At 36.9% G+C, this 15,905-nt stretch overlaps 1 protein-coding gene across 1 annotated transcript in view; it reads left to right on the plus strand.

The window, feature by feature from the left end:
• The window catches only part of LOC121317358 (L-gulonolactone oxidase-like), a 91,002-nt gene that overhangs the window by 10,255 nt on the left and 64,842 nt on the right, over window positions 1-15,905 (plus strand). Inside the window, exons 2-3 of the mRNA XM_041253206.1 lie at window positions 13,356-13,437; window positions 15,310-15,411. Coding sequence (XP_041109140.1) covers window positions 13,356-13,437; window positions 15,310-15,411 — 184 coding nt within the window. The remainder of the gene's footprint in view (window positions 1-13,355; window positions 13,438-15,309; window positions 15,412-15,905) is intronic.

Consider the following 15,905-nt stretch of genomic DNA (forward strand, 5'->3'; position numbering starts at 1 on the left):
ACAGAGAACACTGCACTGTGGATCTTAATGCAGACAAAGAGATTGACTTCTTGGGCACACAGCACAAAACTGCCAGGCTCATTAGGATAAGCAGTATATAAAATAAAGATTGATTCATATCATGTGATATATGTTACCTGATATATTCCCTTCATTATAAATCTCTTTCTCAAGGGTAAACTGGTCAAAAGACAACCTTACTGACAGCCAAAAGAAAAAAAAAATCATGCATAACACTTTCAAATAAATGATGAAACAGTGTGGTTTGAGTGGGCCCTTTGATTGGCTAGGGACATGCTAGAAGGTGTATGTTAATATCTGGGCGACCACCATAAATCGCCTCTTGACACAAACTTAACACATCACCCCGAATTAAAGTGTGATGAACCGGTAAAATGTAAAAACGATGTGGTTACTGTACCTATACAGATGTCCCATTGATGTGTATGTTTTAACCTTTTATTCCATGCACACCAGTGTTTCCTATTTTTCCAAACTGCTTAAAAGTAAAATAATATTGAAGTTAACATCCCCTTTCAATCAGGCCAAATTAAACATAGCGATGCTAGTGAAATTGACCCAGGACAGTAGTGTTTGTCATCTGGAAGGATGTTGTGTGTCGCTGTGACTCAGACCACCATTTAACATACAATGTTATAATATAACATTTCTATATATCGTGGAGGACTCGCATATTGTATAAAAACATATTTTGATTGAAGTTTTGTATATGGCAGCCAAGATTTGAAAGAGAATGGAACTTCAAAATGATCAATCGCTCATGAATGGCAACGGCTGTAGTGGGACAGTAACCAGAATTTATGTAGATCTAGAAAGTACAGGGAAGGCTACTGCTAGTTATACTAGATTAAGAAATCGCTCTTTAAGAAATGTACTTATTGTTTTAGTATAGCTGTGTATTATTTATTTTTATGTTCAGACATTATTTTTATTTTTCCTGGATGATGTGGATGATGCACAAGAAAGATAAAAAGTAAATAGTAAATGTCATGTTTTCAGAAGCAGCCTGAGTTTCTCCAACAGAGCACTAGCAACGGAAGTGTATTAAGCACACTACTTTCTCCATAGCATTAAGGCACATTCCGACATTGAAAAAATAAAACAAAACAATAAAAACATATTTTAAAAATACATTGTTTTTATTTAAAATGTATACAGTGTTCATTATGTTTAATCTATCTTCTTTTTTGCAGCCTGCAGGACCTTTTGTATTCTTTCTTTCTGTGTCATGTGATCGATAGCTCAGTGTATTTAATAGTTCTGCATTGTTTATTTACTTATCTCTTGAGCGGGAGCACATGTCAAACAAGATGGCTAGCCTCCAGGATAACAGCTACATTCTGTTGTAATTCTAAATCATCGTCCCCCTCATGTAAATTGTCATATTAGACAGTACAGTGTTCAGAGGCCCCAGTGACTTCAGGGAGTTTGTAGTGGGAATCCAACAAATATATAACAAGAATGTCAATCCTGACTCTCAGTTAACACAACAGTGAGCCAATCAGAATAATTTTAAAGAGTCGTTGAAGTAACCAAACCAATTCAAGGCCAGACAAGGGAGAACAAACACCGCATGGACACTTTATTAGGACCTCTACCTCATATAGGTTGTCCACCTTTTCCCTGATCACAGCGTTGGCACGATGTGGTATAGATTCTACAAGGTGCAGGAAGGTGTCTCGAGTGATGTAATCCATTTAGTCATTAATATTTCAGACTTGACAGGCCCCTCTAACTGTCTTTTCCCTTTGTCTCTCACATACTGTTTGCAGCCACAGCTGTCTCTCATGGCAACAACTTTTCCTTCACATTGCAATTGTTAATACCCTCTGATGACTGTACCTGTTATTGTGGTACATGCACTATCATGTGAATGCTGCTAAATCTTTGCCTTTTTCAACATGTGGTAGAATTTTTGCAAAAAAGGATGGTCCAGAGAGAGATTGTGGAATTATATACTTGGATTTCCCAAAGTCCTTTGACAAAGTGCCACACGAAGTAATAATATTCAAGGTAGTAGATGGAAGTGCCGACAGAAGCAGAAGCTGCTAAGGTGATAAACTTCTTATTGGACTTATGCAACAGTGATCAGCTTGTAAAATGTGTAGATGCCAAAAAGATGGGGAGAGTGGTCAACATGGTTTCAGGGATCCAGGAAAACCAAAAGGGTCCCATACCAAACTGGTCTGAAATGGAGCAATTGAAATTGTATGTTAATAAATTAAAAGTATTGCACGTCGGTTAGCAAAAAGTAGGGGTCAAATGCCAAATGGGTGGCGTAGAACTAGATCAGGCCCGCAATGAGAAACACAATGAACAGCCAGTGTGGGGAAGCAAATAAAAGACAAACACAATGGTAGATAGCCAAAGGTTGGTGTTAGAAGATAGCCAAATGTTGGTGTGGGAAGATAGCCGGGCCTTATTGCTGTTAACCACAAATAATGCAAGTATTAACAAAATACTGGCAGTGTTTTTTAGATTGGGAAGACACAACCTTCCATGGTATCTATACATTGTTGCTGTTTCTCCAGTCTTCCCCTGACTCGCCTTCTTGAAACCTTTTATTACCTTCATTTGGATCATTTAAGCAAATGAAACAATTGATTAATTGATTGTCCCACTGTTTCCTCCATTTGATTCTCATTCTCACATTGCTGGAATGGAGGGGACTACGAATTTGCATGCAGGAATAAGGAACTAAGTTACCAGATTCATTTGGTATTAATTTGTTATGATACAGCTTCAGTCTTAAGACCACACCCCACATTTTGTTGGTTTTTTGACTGTCCTTAATAGCAAGGTTTCACTCTTCCTGTGCTGTAACCATCAGTTTGTTCAAATTAGATCTGTCTGGGTTAAATCAAGATTAATAATTCTTTGCAGGAGCCACAACGTAGAGTTGCTGAAAATTGTCAAAGGTGGAAACTTTTAGAGAGATTTTGAAAGACCTTGAGAATTTGTTAGATCTAAACAGGCTTAACGATCACCCCCGAGCAAGACTTTCAAAGTTCATTAATTAAAGAGCAGAAAACAAGTAATTAGATTGCAATGACAGAGCACTATAATAAGCTAAGTGCTGCTGATACTTAAGTCCGGTGTTAACTCTCTGGAAAGCTAACTGCAAATTGAAACTGGGGAGAAATTAATAAAAATGCTAAATATATTTGTGCTGGAACACAATAGCCTCAGTGTTTGGTATTTAGATCCCACTTGCATAAAACCAAAGTGTAAAGCTTCATTATTCACATCCATCACTGCTACCTTGTATTATGCCTCACTGCCTCTAGTTAAAACACACAATTAAGAACAGGGTTTTGCATTAAAGCCTCATAACACTGAAGCCCCAACATCCTCCAAAAGCACAAACATTTCAGCCAAGTTGTGAGAAGGGTGTGAACATTCATTATAGTAAAGTGATAGCAGCTAACAAAATAACTGCATGTATCGGACCTGCTTTGCTCTTCAACTAGCGTATCAAATAGGTCTACAGTAACACATATCAGCCATTACACTGGGTTAAAGACCGCTCTCAGTTGCCATGACTCAGGTGTTGTTACATTTGTACTTTTTTGGTCATGTCACCTCAGTAGTGCCTTCTGGATCAAAACATGTAAGTAAATAGAGGAAGCAGATGGTGGGTTAATGACAGGAAAGAAGCCACTGAAAGGTTGCGGGTACCAGATATCTTCAAAACTGCACATTTGAGACCTATATAATGAACTAGCTGAAGCACCTGGCGTTGCCCGGGGAAATTCAATATTTCAAGCATGACAAATTGTTGAACACTAGCCTTATGGTTTCCTATAAGTTACCGATCTTGGGTGTCGCACAATGCAATCGGACCTCTTTCCCTATATATAACATTGTTTCTTTTTTTGTTTGTTTTAGTTTTTTGCCATTTTTTTAATTTTAAAAAATGTTGTTCTTTTTATTTATTTTTTGGTTTTGTGGGTTTCTTTAATTTGAGATACACTGCCACTGTAGTGATCCAGCAATGGGGTTACTAAATAAAGTACCCCCGTGGTCAAAATCTTGGATCCAAACATAGCCCTCGACCTTCCTCTGGATGAAAGAGGAGGCCATGCAAAATTTGGTTGCACTGGCTCCCTCAGGGTCCGAATGCATAAAGGAACAAACAGACAGACATACTTTCTTCTTTATATATTAAGATGGAAGTGCACAACAGATAAGATTTATGGAATTCTTTTGTCCTTCACTTTGAGTGCTTTGCTACATGATGTGGTTCTGTGCCAAATTTTATATGCAAACAATGGCTACCCTCATTACATCCTGGCATGCACTCGAGGGGGGTAAAATGGTGCAGCAGTAAATTAATTAGGGTATGCAAAGAGGGACAAGACAGAATTAATAAAGGGTACTGTACTGATATAACCTAGTAGTCAAAGTTGTGTTTTTTTTAAATAATTACCGGTGCCACTGTGACTTGCTTCTGGCTGCTTGAGTTTTACATTCTCACTCAAGGATCAAAGCACGGGGTGTAAGGTAGTCAATTTAAACATATGGCAAAGCCCTGTTTAAGCAAAACCCTGATACAATTACAAGGACTCATTGGGGTTAGTTTATGTAACTTTGGATAATTAAGCAAGCACCGTTCAAGTGGGTTTAAAGTAGCTGACAAGTGGGTTTATGGTTTACCTCACAGAAAGACAGACAGTCAGGCAAATATATAGACATTAATCATCACTATAAAACCAGCTGTATCAGTAACACTGTCAATGACATGCTGTTAAGAAGAGGTAATTGGATCTGTCAGTCTCAATTATGCTCATGCTGTTAAACTAGTTAATGAACATGCCACACTGTGGGGCTGACAAGACATTTTATATTTTCATCTGAGTTGAGCTGCAGTCTTGTGACCTGAAACGCAGTACAAGCAGTTTTCTGAAAACTAGAGGTCATATAACTCGTAGTGGTGCTGGTATTCAAAGTAGGCAGGGCTAAAACCTTTTGTGACGTGCCATGCTTTTTAGTTACAGTGGGATAGTGACATATGTCTGCCCTACTTAAAATACATGCAACATCAACATAAATGTATCTTTTGATTTTACCTTTTGTTTTCTCTAAGCAGCACAGAGAAGCCTCACTCTGTACCTTCTGATGCGATGGGTTCTAATGCAATTGTGCAGAACACATTTTCAATTCTGGACAAAACTAAGGTTCAGGCTATTAGATTAGATGTGCCTTTTAAACATACCTCACCAATCAGCAATGTTAATTATAGATCCCCAACTGAATGCTTAGTGTAGTATCTCAACACTCTAACTCAGTTTCTCTTTTTTTTCAAACTAAAATCAGACTACTGTACTACAAATGCAGAAGGATTTGCTTTTACACCAATCACATTAAATAACTGCATTTGTTCTCACCTTTTTTACTTTATTTTAAACTATTGTTCTAAATTCTGCTTCACAGCTTTCAATCCAGTACTTCATCTCTCTTCCAGTGCTTGCACAGTGCTGTTCTCCCCAGCATTTACTGAGACTCGAAACACCAAATTACGTTGGACCAGCAGAGGTGATACACTTCTTGATGTGACTGGTGTAAACATCGATCTTTTCAGTGCATGGCAAGCTGAGATTTGTGCTAACACTTCTAGGCTGCTTAATGAAGGGGAAACTAGCAGTGCACAAGAGATATGATAAATTCCTAAGGAAAATATTGGTGTTTTGTTTCATTGTATTGTAGACAATTGGACTGTTGGGAATAGGGAATTCTAACCTAACCCTGCCAAACCCTGCCTAACACAAACTTAATTAACAAATTTGTATTTATTTATTTCAAAACCAAACATAAAAAACACTCTTTACAGGTGCTGGGCCCCAGCCCTGGCACAGTGCTTTGTAAGGTTCGATTTTTTCTTAAAAATAGTAAGTCAGGGCTCCTGAGTGGCGCATCCGTTAAAGGCACTCCACACGTGCTCTGTAGCCTGGAGGTCACCAATTCAATTCCAGGATATTCCACTGAAGTGAAAAGAAGTGGACAGCTGACAGGACAGGTTTCAGAGGATGCATGTATCCATCTTTGTCTCTCCCAAGTCAGCATGGTGGTGGCAGCAACAAGCCAGGTTGAAATAAACAATTGGGCTGACCAAATTGGGGAGAAAAATAATTGCCAATTCCAAATTTAAAAATAAATAAATAATAAGTAAGTCATCTTCCATTAAGTTTTAATGAAAACAGTTTTATTTCAGGAATCAAAACACAAACCAGAGCAAATCAAATCAAATGTGATGCATCAGTGATGCAATATGTAGGCAAGAGTTTAAACAGCCTTACAGCTAAATATATTTTTATGAATCTATACCGTCATTACTATTCGCTACATGAAATACACTCTGTAGCACTTCAGTGTCTCAACATCCTTATTTTCAGATAATTAGGACTCGACCATCACTCAAAGAATACAACTTCTCATGCCATATAAAAGAGCGCCTTAGAAAGGTTGGATAAAATGATGCTGTCTAATCAATATTTTAATTTGACCTTTAATTTCCAATGCTGTTGTACACTTGTTGTACCATAGTTATTAATTTCATCCTCCTAGACTGTGCACACCTAGGTCAAGGAGTATAGATTGGGTGATTAATCCTTTACCTCAGATGGCAGAGCAAGTTTTAACTGAAGATTAATAAAACACTCCTGATCCAGTTTGTGTAACATCATAACAGGATACTTAAAGTAATTGTAAGAAAATAATTTGAAGACGCGCATGTTGTCACTTTGAAACCGGACACCTGGGGTTACACTAGGTTTGTCCTTCCAAGAAGTCTATTGTTCATTTCACCCCAGCAGTGTCTTCTGGTTCAAAGCAGGTTACTGGTTGAAAGTACAGTCAATTCTTGATACTACAAATTTATGACATGGTCCCGGCCAAATTTAGCAGTCAGTTATTGTAAATTACTTCTTATAATACGAATTTACTTTACACAAATTTCCTGTTATTTTGGAGCGCCCCTCCCAGAGAAGAACAGATCCTATGCCTAAGCCTTTTATACTCTCTAAGAATGTTCACCTACACTCCAGCATTTTGTAGACTTTTCTAGAATTAGGTTCTTGTAAACAATACTTTCATAGCATCAAAGGGCATGAATACTTTTGAATTGGCATTTTTTGAGTTTTGCAATAAAAATTGCTGTAATAAATAATTGTAGACATTTGTTTCTTTTTTTCCTCATCCACAAAAGCAAAACTTTTGCACAAAAGATTTTTCCTAAAAAACTCTTTGTTTTCGAGAATTTTCTAGAAATTATACATTTCCTTTGGGGTGTCTAAACTTTTGACTCAACCTTGGTTAACTCGACTGGTGGATAACTCGACACCTTTGCTTAATACTTTGACAGACAGTCTTGGTCCTGAATTTTGTACATATAAAAATGTGCATCCTGCCTCTTAAAATTTTAATTCAACATCACACTTAACTCTTAACACGACACTTATTACCAGAGTGGTGTAAGAAAGAGGTACATCATCAGAATGTGGTACACGTACTAAAATTTGACCAGCAGAATGTCAGAAAGTGATACGTTGTCACATTAAAAGTGGTATGCTGTCAGATTTTGGTACATGTGCAATCAGTTGCGATCTGATGGGTGTTTTCCTACTTTCAAACAGAGGTACATTTACCATTAATTATACATTATTTTTTTGCAAGCTTACCCCAGAAACAATTTCTCTAAAAAGAAAAAATAACAATTCATGACAAACAAAATAAAATGAGTCCACCGCAAAGGTGCACAAATAAAAAAATAAACAACACCCAATGTATTGCAGGTGATAAATATTCACATACTATTTTCTTAATGGTGGAAAAATATGATAAATTACATTAACAATGATATAAAATACTAGAAAATATGATACATTTAATTTAAAAGGATATAAAAGACCATACTATATTCTTAATGGGGGAAAAATATGATAAATTACATTAACAAAGATTAAAATGGGCACTTTCCTGCTTTCTTAGTGGAAGTTGTTTAGGTGTTGTTTTTTTAGGCATGCGCAAGCAAGCGCAGTGTTTATCGTGCACCTGAAAATAACACAGTGCTTACAAAGGTACCACGGAATGTTCCTGTCAGGACACTGCACTCTGATTGACTATCAGATTTTGTTAATAAAGCAATGAATAATCCTCTCCCTACACTGAAACCATAACTTAATGTCAGTATCTTATATTGCAGTCATTACACATCTAAAGTAGTTCATGTTTGGCAGTGAATAAACTAACAGTGAACAAATTAACTTGCTAAATTGATCAACAACTGGCATTCTTCGGAAATTGATGATTAAGGGTTGCCTATAAAAGTTGCTGAATCATGGCTCTCCAGGACCAGGGTTGGCCACCCCTGGACTAGTGGATAACTCGACACTGTCGTTTCACATGACTGACCTCTGACTGGAAATGGATCATTCATTCATTCATTTGCAACTCCCAGTATCATTTCATAATGAGTGAGAAGCGAAACTTTCAAAACAATGTACAGTGTTTGATTTCTGTGTGAAGCTGTAATTTGTTTATTATTGTTTTTGTCCACCGAGTTAATTTTGTATAATGTACATTTGTTAAGTTTTGCTTGTTTTTAAGCCACCAAATTAATATATATATATATATATATATATATATATATATATATATATATATATATATATATACACATATACACACACACACACACACACACACACACTGTATGTAATATATTATAATAATTAAAAACAGGCTAAAAAGATTTTCAACAGAAGCAAAGAGATTAGTGAATTTTAAAACCTGAAATACCATAATGTATTACTGAACACTTTGTTTTTTAGATAATATACACTGCACGTATCTTATGTAGCTGTTACATGAGAGATAAGTGGTGTATGTATAAATATATAACCAGTAGACAGGTTCAGGGCCACTAGAAGAAAGTGCAGATTAATTTATCACGAGCCACTTAAAGCTGCAAATGATGCACTTGTAACAGGCAGTGTTGCAGATTCTGACCCCTGAGAGGAAATGAGGTTAAAAGCTCTACAACCACGAATGCAAATAAGCCTGGCTGTTTTGCATAGTGGTTAAGACACTTGCAGGTGATGTAAGTGCCCAAAGCAGGATAAGCTGTAAGTAGAGTAGTGTGAAACAGTATGTGTCTGACTAAAAATAAATAAATAAATAAAAAACATTTTATTTGGTATACATGAGTGCTATGTGATTCTTGGTACTAGGTCTCGGTCTAATTTTAAATAACCTGTGTGCTGCTGTGGTGGGAAAGCAGACTGTAAATTAATATTTTGTGGTGCAATTCCTATTAATCTATAATCATGTAAAAGCCCTCAAGTCATCTTTTTGTAAACCTGCCTGTCTAAGGTGTTACACTTTGTTAAAATATTTTGAAAAACAAACTCAAATCAAGCAATATTATCTGCTAACGGGTAACATAATATTATATTTTTATGTAGTGCATTGATAAGGAGGCTTATGACAGGTTGAGTGATTATTATTTTTTGTCTCACAGTGGCCAACAAAATATAATCACCTTGCAGGCTGATAAAGTAATAGAAAATAAATCAGAATATCAATCAGTTGAATAAATAAACAATAGCTCCTGCTCCTTAAAAATGAATCTGTGACTCTGGCTGGTCTATTTACATTTCTTATCATCAGATAAACAACGAAGGCCCAGTTATTTATCCTGCTCTGAATGGAAGAAAGCTTAATCATACTGAGCAGCCTGCTTAGAATGTTTGAGATTTGTGAGGTTGGTTAATGATAATTTATGAACTGCCCAGCCAAGTGGGTAGAGGCAGGGTTATCTGGCTGCTTTGCAGGGAGATCATAGCAGCTGACAAGCTTAATTAATTGTCATTGTTTATTTGCATGTGTTAAATTAAATGTATGAAAACAATATCTTGGCTTTTTGTTTTCTGGAAGATTGGTATTTCTGTTATTTATACTTGATGAGACGCTAGGTATGTTTTGTCTGTCAACTCAAGCTGCAATTTGTTTTTGTTTTAAGCAGCATCTCTCCTCCTTTTAAAAATGACAGTTGATTTTTTGATTATGTCCTCAGTGTAAATTAAACTGGGAACGGCCAAATAAAATATTTTACTTTGGCTGCGGAGAACAGAATGAAACAGAACACCTGTGCATACAGTATCTACTATGCATTGTTAACATGAGGATTGTGTGACATGTAAACTGTATATTGCCATTATTAATATAGGTTCTTGAGACTGCTTTTGTTATAATTACATAACGACCGTCCAAGTGGATCATTCAGATTTTCATTAGTAAATGGCTAACTAGTTATCCATAGTCTATTTGCCTTTCAAATCGCAAACTGCCCACTAGCTATTACTTGGCCTTTCAAGGTAACCAATTGCCTTCTATAGGCAACCACCCCCATTTTGCTTTTTGATTACCAACAGGTTACTGTTTGTTCAAATGGACAGATTTTATGAAAGCAACTGTACCCATACAGAATGCAGTGTTTGAGAAAATAGGAAATCAAAACTAACAAAGCAAAAGTTTTTTTCAAATATGACCAAAAACATTTGGCTTCCCAGAAACTGTTTAATGCAGGGCTGAGCACTGCACCTGCCTTTCTGCTTGTGATGCCCTCAGTATTATACATATGTTATAGATCACAACACTTCAGCTTTTTTTCTCAGTAAGTCTAGTTTCATTTCAGAAGTTTTATTTTAACCAATAGGTTGTCAGAGGGGGTTCTTTATGATTGCTATTTCATACCTCTGAGAGGTGGAGGTTGTTTGTCTTTATTACCTTTCCAGTCTGCACATTCTTTTTTCTGATTGGATGAATATCCTTCAGGGCTAACTTTGAGCAGACTTGGGTGCCAGAATCGCCACAATAAATCTTGAACTGTTCGTATGAAAGCAAATGATGAGAGAAAACAATATTTTATTCTACTAAACTCCCATACGAATAAATGTTCTCAGCAAAAATATTGTAAATTGATTGTATTTTATGAATAGCTTTTTTTTTTCTCTAAAATTTGCTAACAAAAATTGATGAGACACCTATACAACATTACATTTGTTCAGGGAAATTCATTTTGGCAAGCATTGCTTTATGTTTAAATTTTGATTGGTCCAAAGAGTCGGAGCCTTGAAGATAAACTAGTGTTCTCCAAGTTTGGTGCACTTTTGCTTGGGGATAACAAGCAGACCAGAGTCGGAGGACCTCAGCTTGCGGGCAGGGACATAGCGTGTCAACAAGTTGAGGAGGTACTTGGGACCTGTGTGATGAAGGGCATTGTAGGTGAGCAGGATAGTTTTGAAAATAATTATTTTACAGGTAGCCAGTACAGCTGGGCAAGACAGGAGGTGATGTGTTCACAGTTTTTTACATCTGGTAAGGATTCTGGCAGGGGCATTCTGAACAAGCTGCAGTAGGTTTATGGTGCGTGCCGGGAGACCACCATAAAGAGAGTTATTGTAGTCAAGTCGAGAGGAGACAAATGCATGTCAAAATATCTCCCCATCCATGAGGGAAAGGTAGGGACGGACTTTGGGTATGCTTGGAAGAGAGGAGATGTGAGCATCAAAGGACAGGTTGCTGTCAAGAAGTACACCAAGGCTTCGTACTGTGGGGGAAGGCAGCAGCAGACAGTTTCCGAGGTTCAAGGAAGCTATATTGAGATTCTTAAGTTGAGTTTTAGATCCTGCTAGAAGGAGTTCAGATTTGCTAGTGTTCAGCTGAAAAAAATTGGAAGACCTTGATGTCTTGAATGTAAGCTGAGAGCCGGACCATGGCAGAGGGGATTCCAGGGTCGAGTTTGAAGTAGAGCTGGGTGTCGTCAGCATAGGAGTGAAACATGAGGCTGTGTAGGCGGATGATAAGAGATACACAAATTATTAACTCATTAAAAATCACAAAAACAAATATTGTACTCATAAAATAGTATAAAATACTATTTTTCAATTAAAACCTAGGACCATGAAAAATGAAAGAGCTCTTATCACAAAGTAAATCTATCTACCTCTCTCCCCTGCTCACTGCTATAAAAACCTTGACTCTGTCAGAGATTTCATCCACTCTGAATACTGTCATCTCCATGTACAGTACTTAGATAGAACTATTACCTGTTTTATAATTCAATTATATTTAGATCCCTTAATCAGGGGGCATTGGATTAATGTATGGAACCCAATATGGTTATATTTAGAATTCTATAGAGAATATTAAACTCTCACACACCTTCATGTTTACCATGGTACAATGATTATGTATGCTTTGTTATCATTTTACTTTGCTTTATTGCACTTTGCTATGCTTTTACTAAAGGGATGCAATTTACAATCTAGTTTGTAATTTTTGGTACTAAGCGTGTATTGGACTTCTTCCTTTGCGTTTGGCTCAGCTTTTTGTGAACACAGGTACAAATTAAAGTCCATCTCATTAAAATCAGGTTGATGCAACCAGAGTAAAGTGAACAGCTAAGGAATTATTACTTACTTGAAGCCAGCTTGCAAATTGTTTAGTTAATAATTAGGAAGTTGATGAAGTAAAAAAATAAATAAATACAATTCAGTAGCGTGCATATTCTCTTATGTGTTTTATGCAACGTTTACAACCATAAAAATTAAACCATACAAAAGGAAACTCTAAAGCTCTTTACTTTGTTGTTAGCAAAAAAAAACAAACAAACAAACATAGTAATGATGATTTGGAGTAAAGATCTGATAATGTAGCCCTTTTAGTCTTAACACTGTCCCATCACTTGCTGTTGGTAGTGATTGGAGCAACCATAAAAGTTTGGGTTACCGATCACTTAGTAGGACAACAGTAATGTATGACAGCATACAGTTAAACGATGTAAAAAATACACTGTATTAGGACCTGTATACCTGATTGGTACTACCCTAGTGTGGCTTATTTATGAATCATTGCTGCAGTTGTACCTTGATGCCGATGGATACTTTCAAGATGATATTACACCCATCCACCATACTAGAATTGTGTACAAATTGTTTGACTAGTGTAAAGGCTGTGATCAGGGAAAATGGCAGCTCAACTTGATATTAGGCACGAGTCCTAATAAAGTGGCCAGGCAGTTTATATTCGAGGGATCATTACACTATGTCAAGAAACAACTTATTTCACTGCTTTCTGCCATGCTTGGGTAGACAGCCTCACTGACCTTTAATACAGTTTCATTTTAATGATTAGAAAAACCCTAGAACCTGGTCTTCCATTAACTTAGATTCCATGCAGAAAGCAGCAGAGTCATCCTTTTACATCCTTCCAGAAAGTTTCATTACTTTCAGTTCAAGAATACCTTTCCGTCATTTTCTTCTTCTCTCTCTTAGCCTCCTCACACCCAAGTGCTTTGACTGCAGCGCTTTCCTTCAGACGCAAAAGGAGCCCCCAGCTTCAAAACAGCTCAAGATGGTAAGTGATTGATTTATAATGTATACACTTAGTGTGGATGAGCAACCAAATAGTGCTAAAAAAATACCTTTTTTAAAATATTTAAGTATTGTATGCATAGGATAGTATCCTGTGCAATACAAGCAGGTTTAGCATCACAGAAAGACAAAGGCTGCCCTCTTATAATAATTTTGAGGATCAATAAATGTAGTGGCAGTTGGATCTCAAGTTTGTTGATCAAATGAGAATGAGCTGTAACTCTGATAAATTAATCACCCAGCACACAAATTGCCCAGTCTTTCAATTTACAACACTAACTCAATTTGCTGAATAAAGTACCCTAATACTATTTGATTATAGGGCATAGGAGTTTTTTCCATATTATTATCACCAGCAGTATTGTCACTGGACCTGCTGAAGATCTTTCAATTCTTTGCTTGTATTTTCCTATTCAATTCGAAGTATGCAGATGAAGTATGCAGAGTTGAGAGCATTTTAAATCACACTTGGAATTTTTTTTGCTGCCATTGTCATGACTGTGAGAGGTGACTCTCTGTTGCATTCATTGGTGTTGTCGTTTGTCTCAAGAGGGTATACTCGATAGATTCCAACTATCTTAAGTACAGGACAGGTTTATGCTCATTTAACATGGTTTATCTCTTTAAACATATAACAGATAGCCAATTCAAGGGCTAGATTTTTGACCGAATAGGAGGTACAATCAAACATATTGATCTTTAATTCTGTAGCTGAAGAACGTTAGTGGAAGTGCACATCTGCTTTTTAGTTTAAGGTTGTCAATGGAATTTGACCTGCTGACAGGATCTGGGGGCTGCTGCTCTAACAGAGTCTCATGGGGAGTCTCATCCAGCTAAGCTCCTTAACACATGTACAAGTCAATAAGAACCAACAGGACTGAAATTTCATGGGGAACAGCTATTGAATTACTGCATGTGTGTGTTTTACTTTTCTTTGTATATGTACAGTTTTAAATTGAAGTTTGCTTGTTTTTTTTTAAACCTGTTTTTTAATTATATAATACACTTATGCTAGTAGATGAAAGTCAGATACATACACCTTCACTTAAAGTCATCTTTGATTTTTGTTGCTCTCCGTAGCTGCTTGTTCTGGCAAGCCTGTCTCTTTCATGCAATGGTTAAGATCTGCTGACTGGAATGAGCAGGGTGCATTCTTGCTTAGTTTCTCTGTGCATTGGGTTGCCTCACCCTGTCGATCCCACTGGAATTCTTCACAAGAACCTTAACCACTGTATTGCATGGGCATATATACACAAACATTTTTTTTTTTGGGGTGGGGGGACGGGGGTGGGGGGGGGGGGGGGGGGGGGGGGGGGGGATTTGGTGTTCACAAAAGGTTTAAATGATTAAAGAATCATTTATTTCATGACATTTCATACAAAAACTCTTCAACTGTATAGAAAGTAAAGTAAACACTGTACTGTATACAGTGTGTGTATATCATGTGATGTAGTAAGGTATGTAGTAGAATGGCAGCTCACTACCCACATTCAACAATTCACACATGCTCTCCACATGGCTGTCACTCTCCAATGAATGTCTTTTCCAGGTTTATATAGCCGTTCAATTGATCAGTGGCTTACATCTTTTTTCTATTGGTAGCCATTTTGGCTTTAGACCATTACCCATTATATCAGAGCCAAGATGGCAACAGGCCTCCCCAGTACTCAGGGGTCATAATGTTTCTGCATTCCTATAATGAACATACACCCAATCAGAAAAAAAAAAAAATATATATATATATATATATATATATATATATATATATATATATATATATATATATATATATATATATATAGATCCGTTGGTAACTGCACTATAACAGATGTGATTAACATTTTTACTCTTTCAGGTACAGGGAATGGAAGGCTACCATTTCCAAAACTGGGCTCTAACATACAGCTCCAACCCGGAGCTTTACTTCCAACCCACCTCCATAGAAGAGGTCAGGCAGGTAGGTCTGAGTGTTATTAGAGCAAAATGGGAAACTAATGATTTTGGTCTCTCTCAGCTCCTTTTACAGTTTTGGAGATGCAGGATGTCTTTCACCAGTCAGAAGTCTTTCACAGTTGATTAGTTGTCCAGTGCAGAGCAACATACTGTAGTCAAGTGCCTCAGGAGCAAGGCAAATAAAACAAATAGATCTGTTATACAACTTCAAACTCTGGATCACTGGGGATTCCAAAAGGCTTGTCACAAACAAGCAACCGCACAATCATAAAGCAAGAGTTTCAGAACTGTACTAGCCTTGTCTCACCTACCAGGGTTTATAAACTGTTCTGGGATAGAATGGAGGACAAAGAAGATACAGAGAAGAAGGTGTGACATGACCACAATTCTTCAGTCCTGCTGTGATTTGTATAGTTTTTGCAATACGAACAATAGTCAGTCATGCAACATTGATCTGAATGCATCCTGTCAATATCATCCAAAGGCATGGATGATAAT

This window comes from Polyodon spathula, chromosome 6, assembly GCF_017654505.1.
Source record: "Polyodon spathula isolate WHYD16114869_AA chromosome 6, ASM1765450v1, whole genome shotgun sequence".
Taxonomy (NCBI): Eukaryota; Metazoa; Chordata; class Actinopteri; order Acipenseriformes; family Polyodontidae; genus Polyodon; species Polyodon spathula.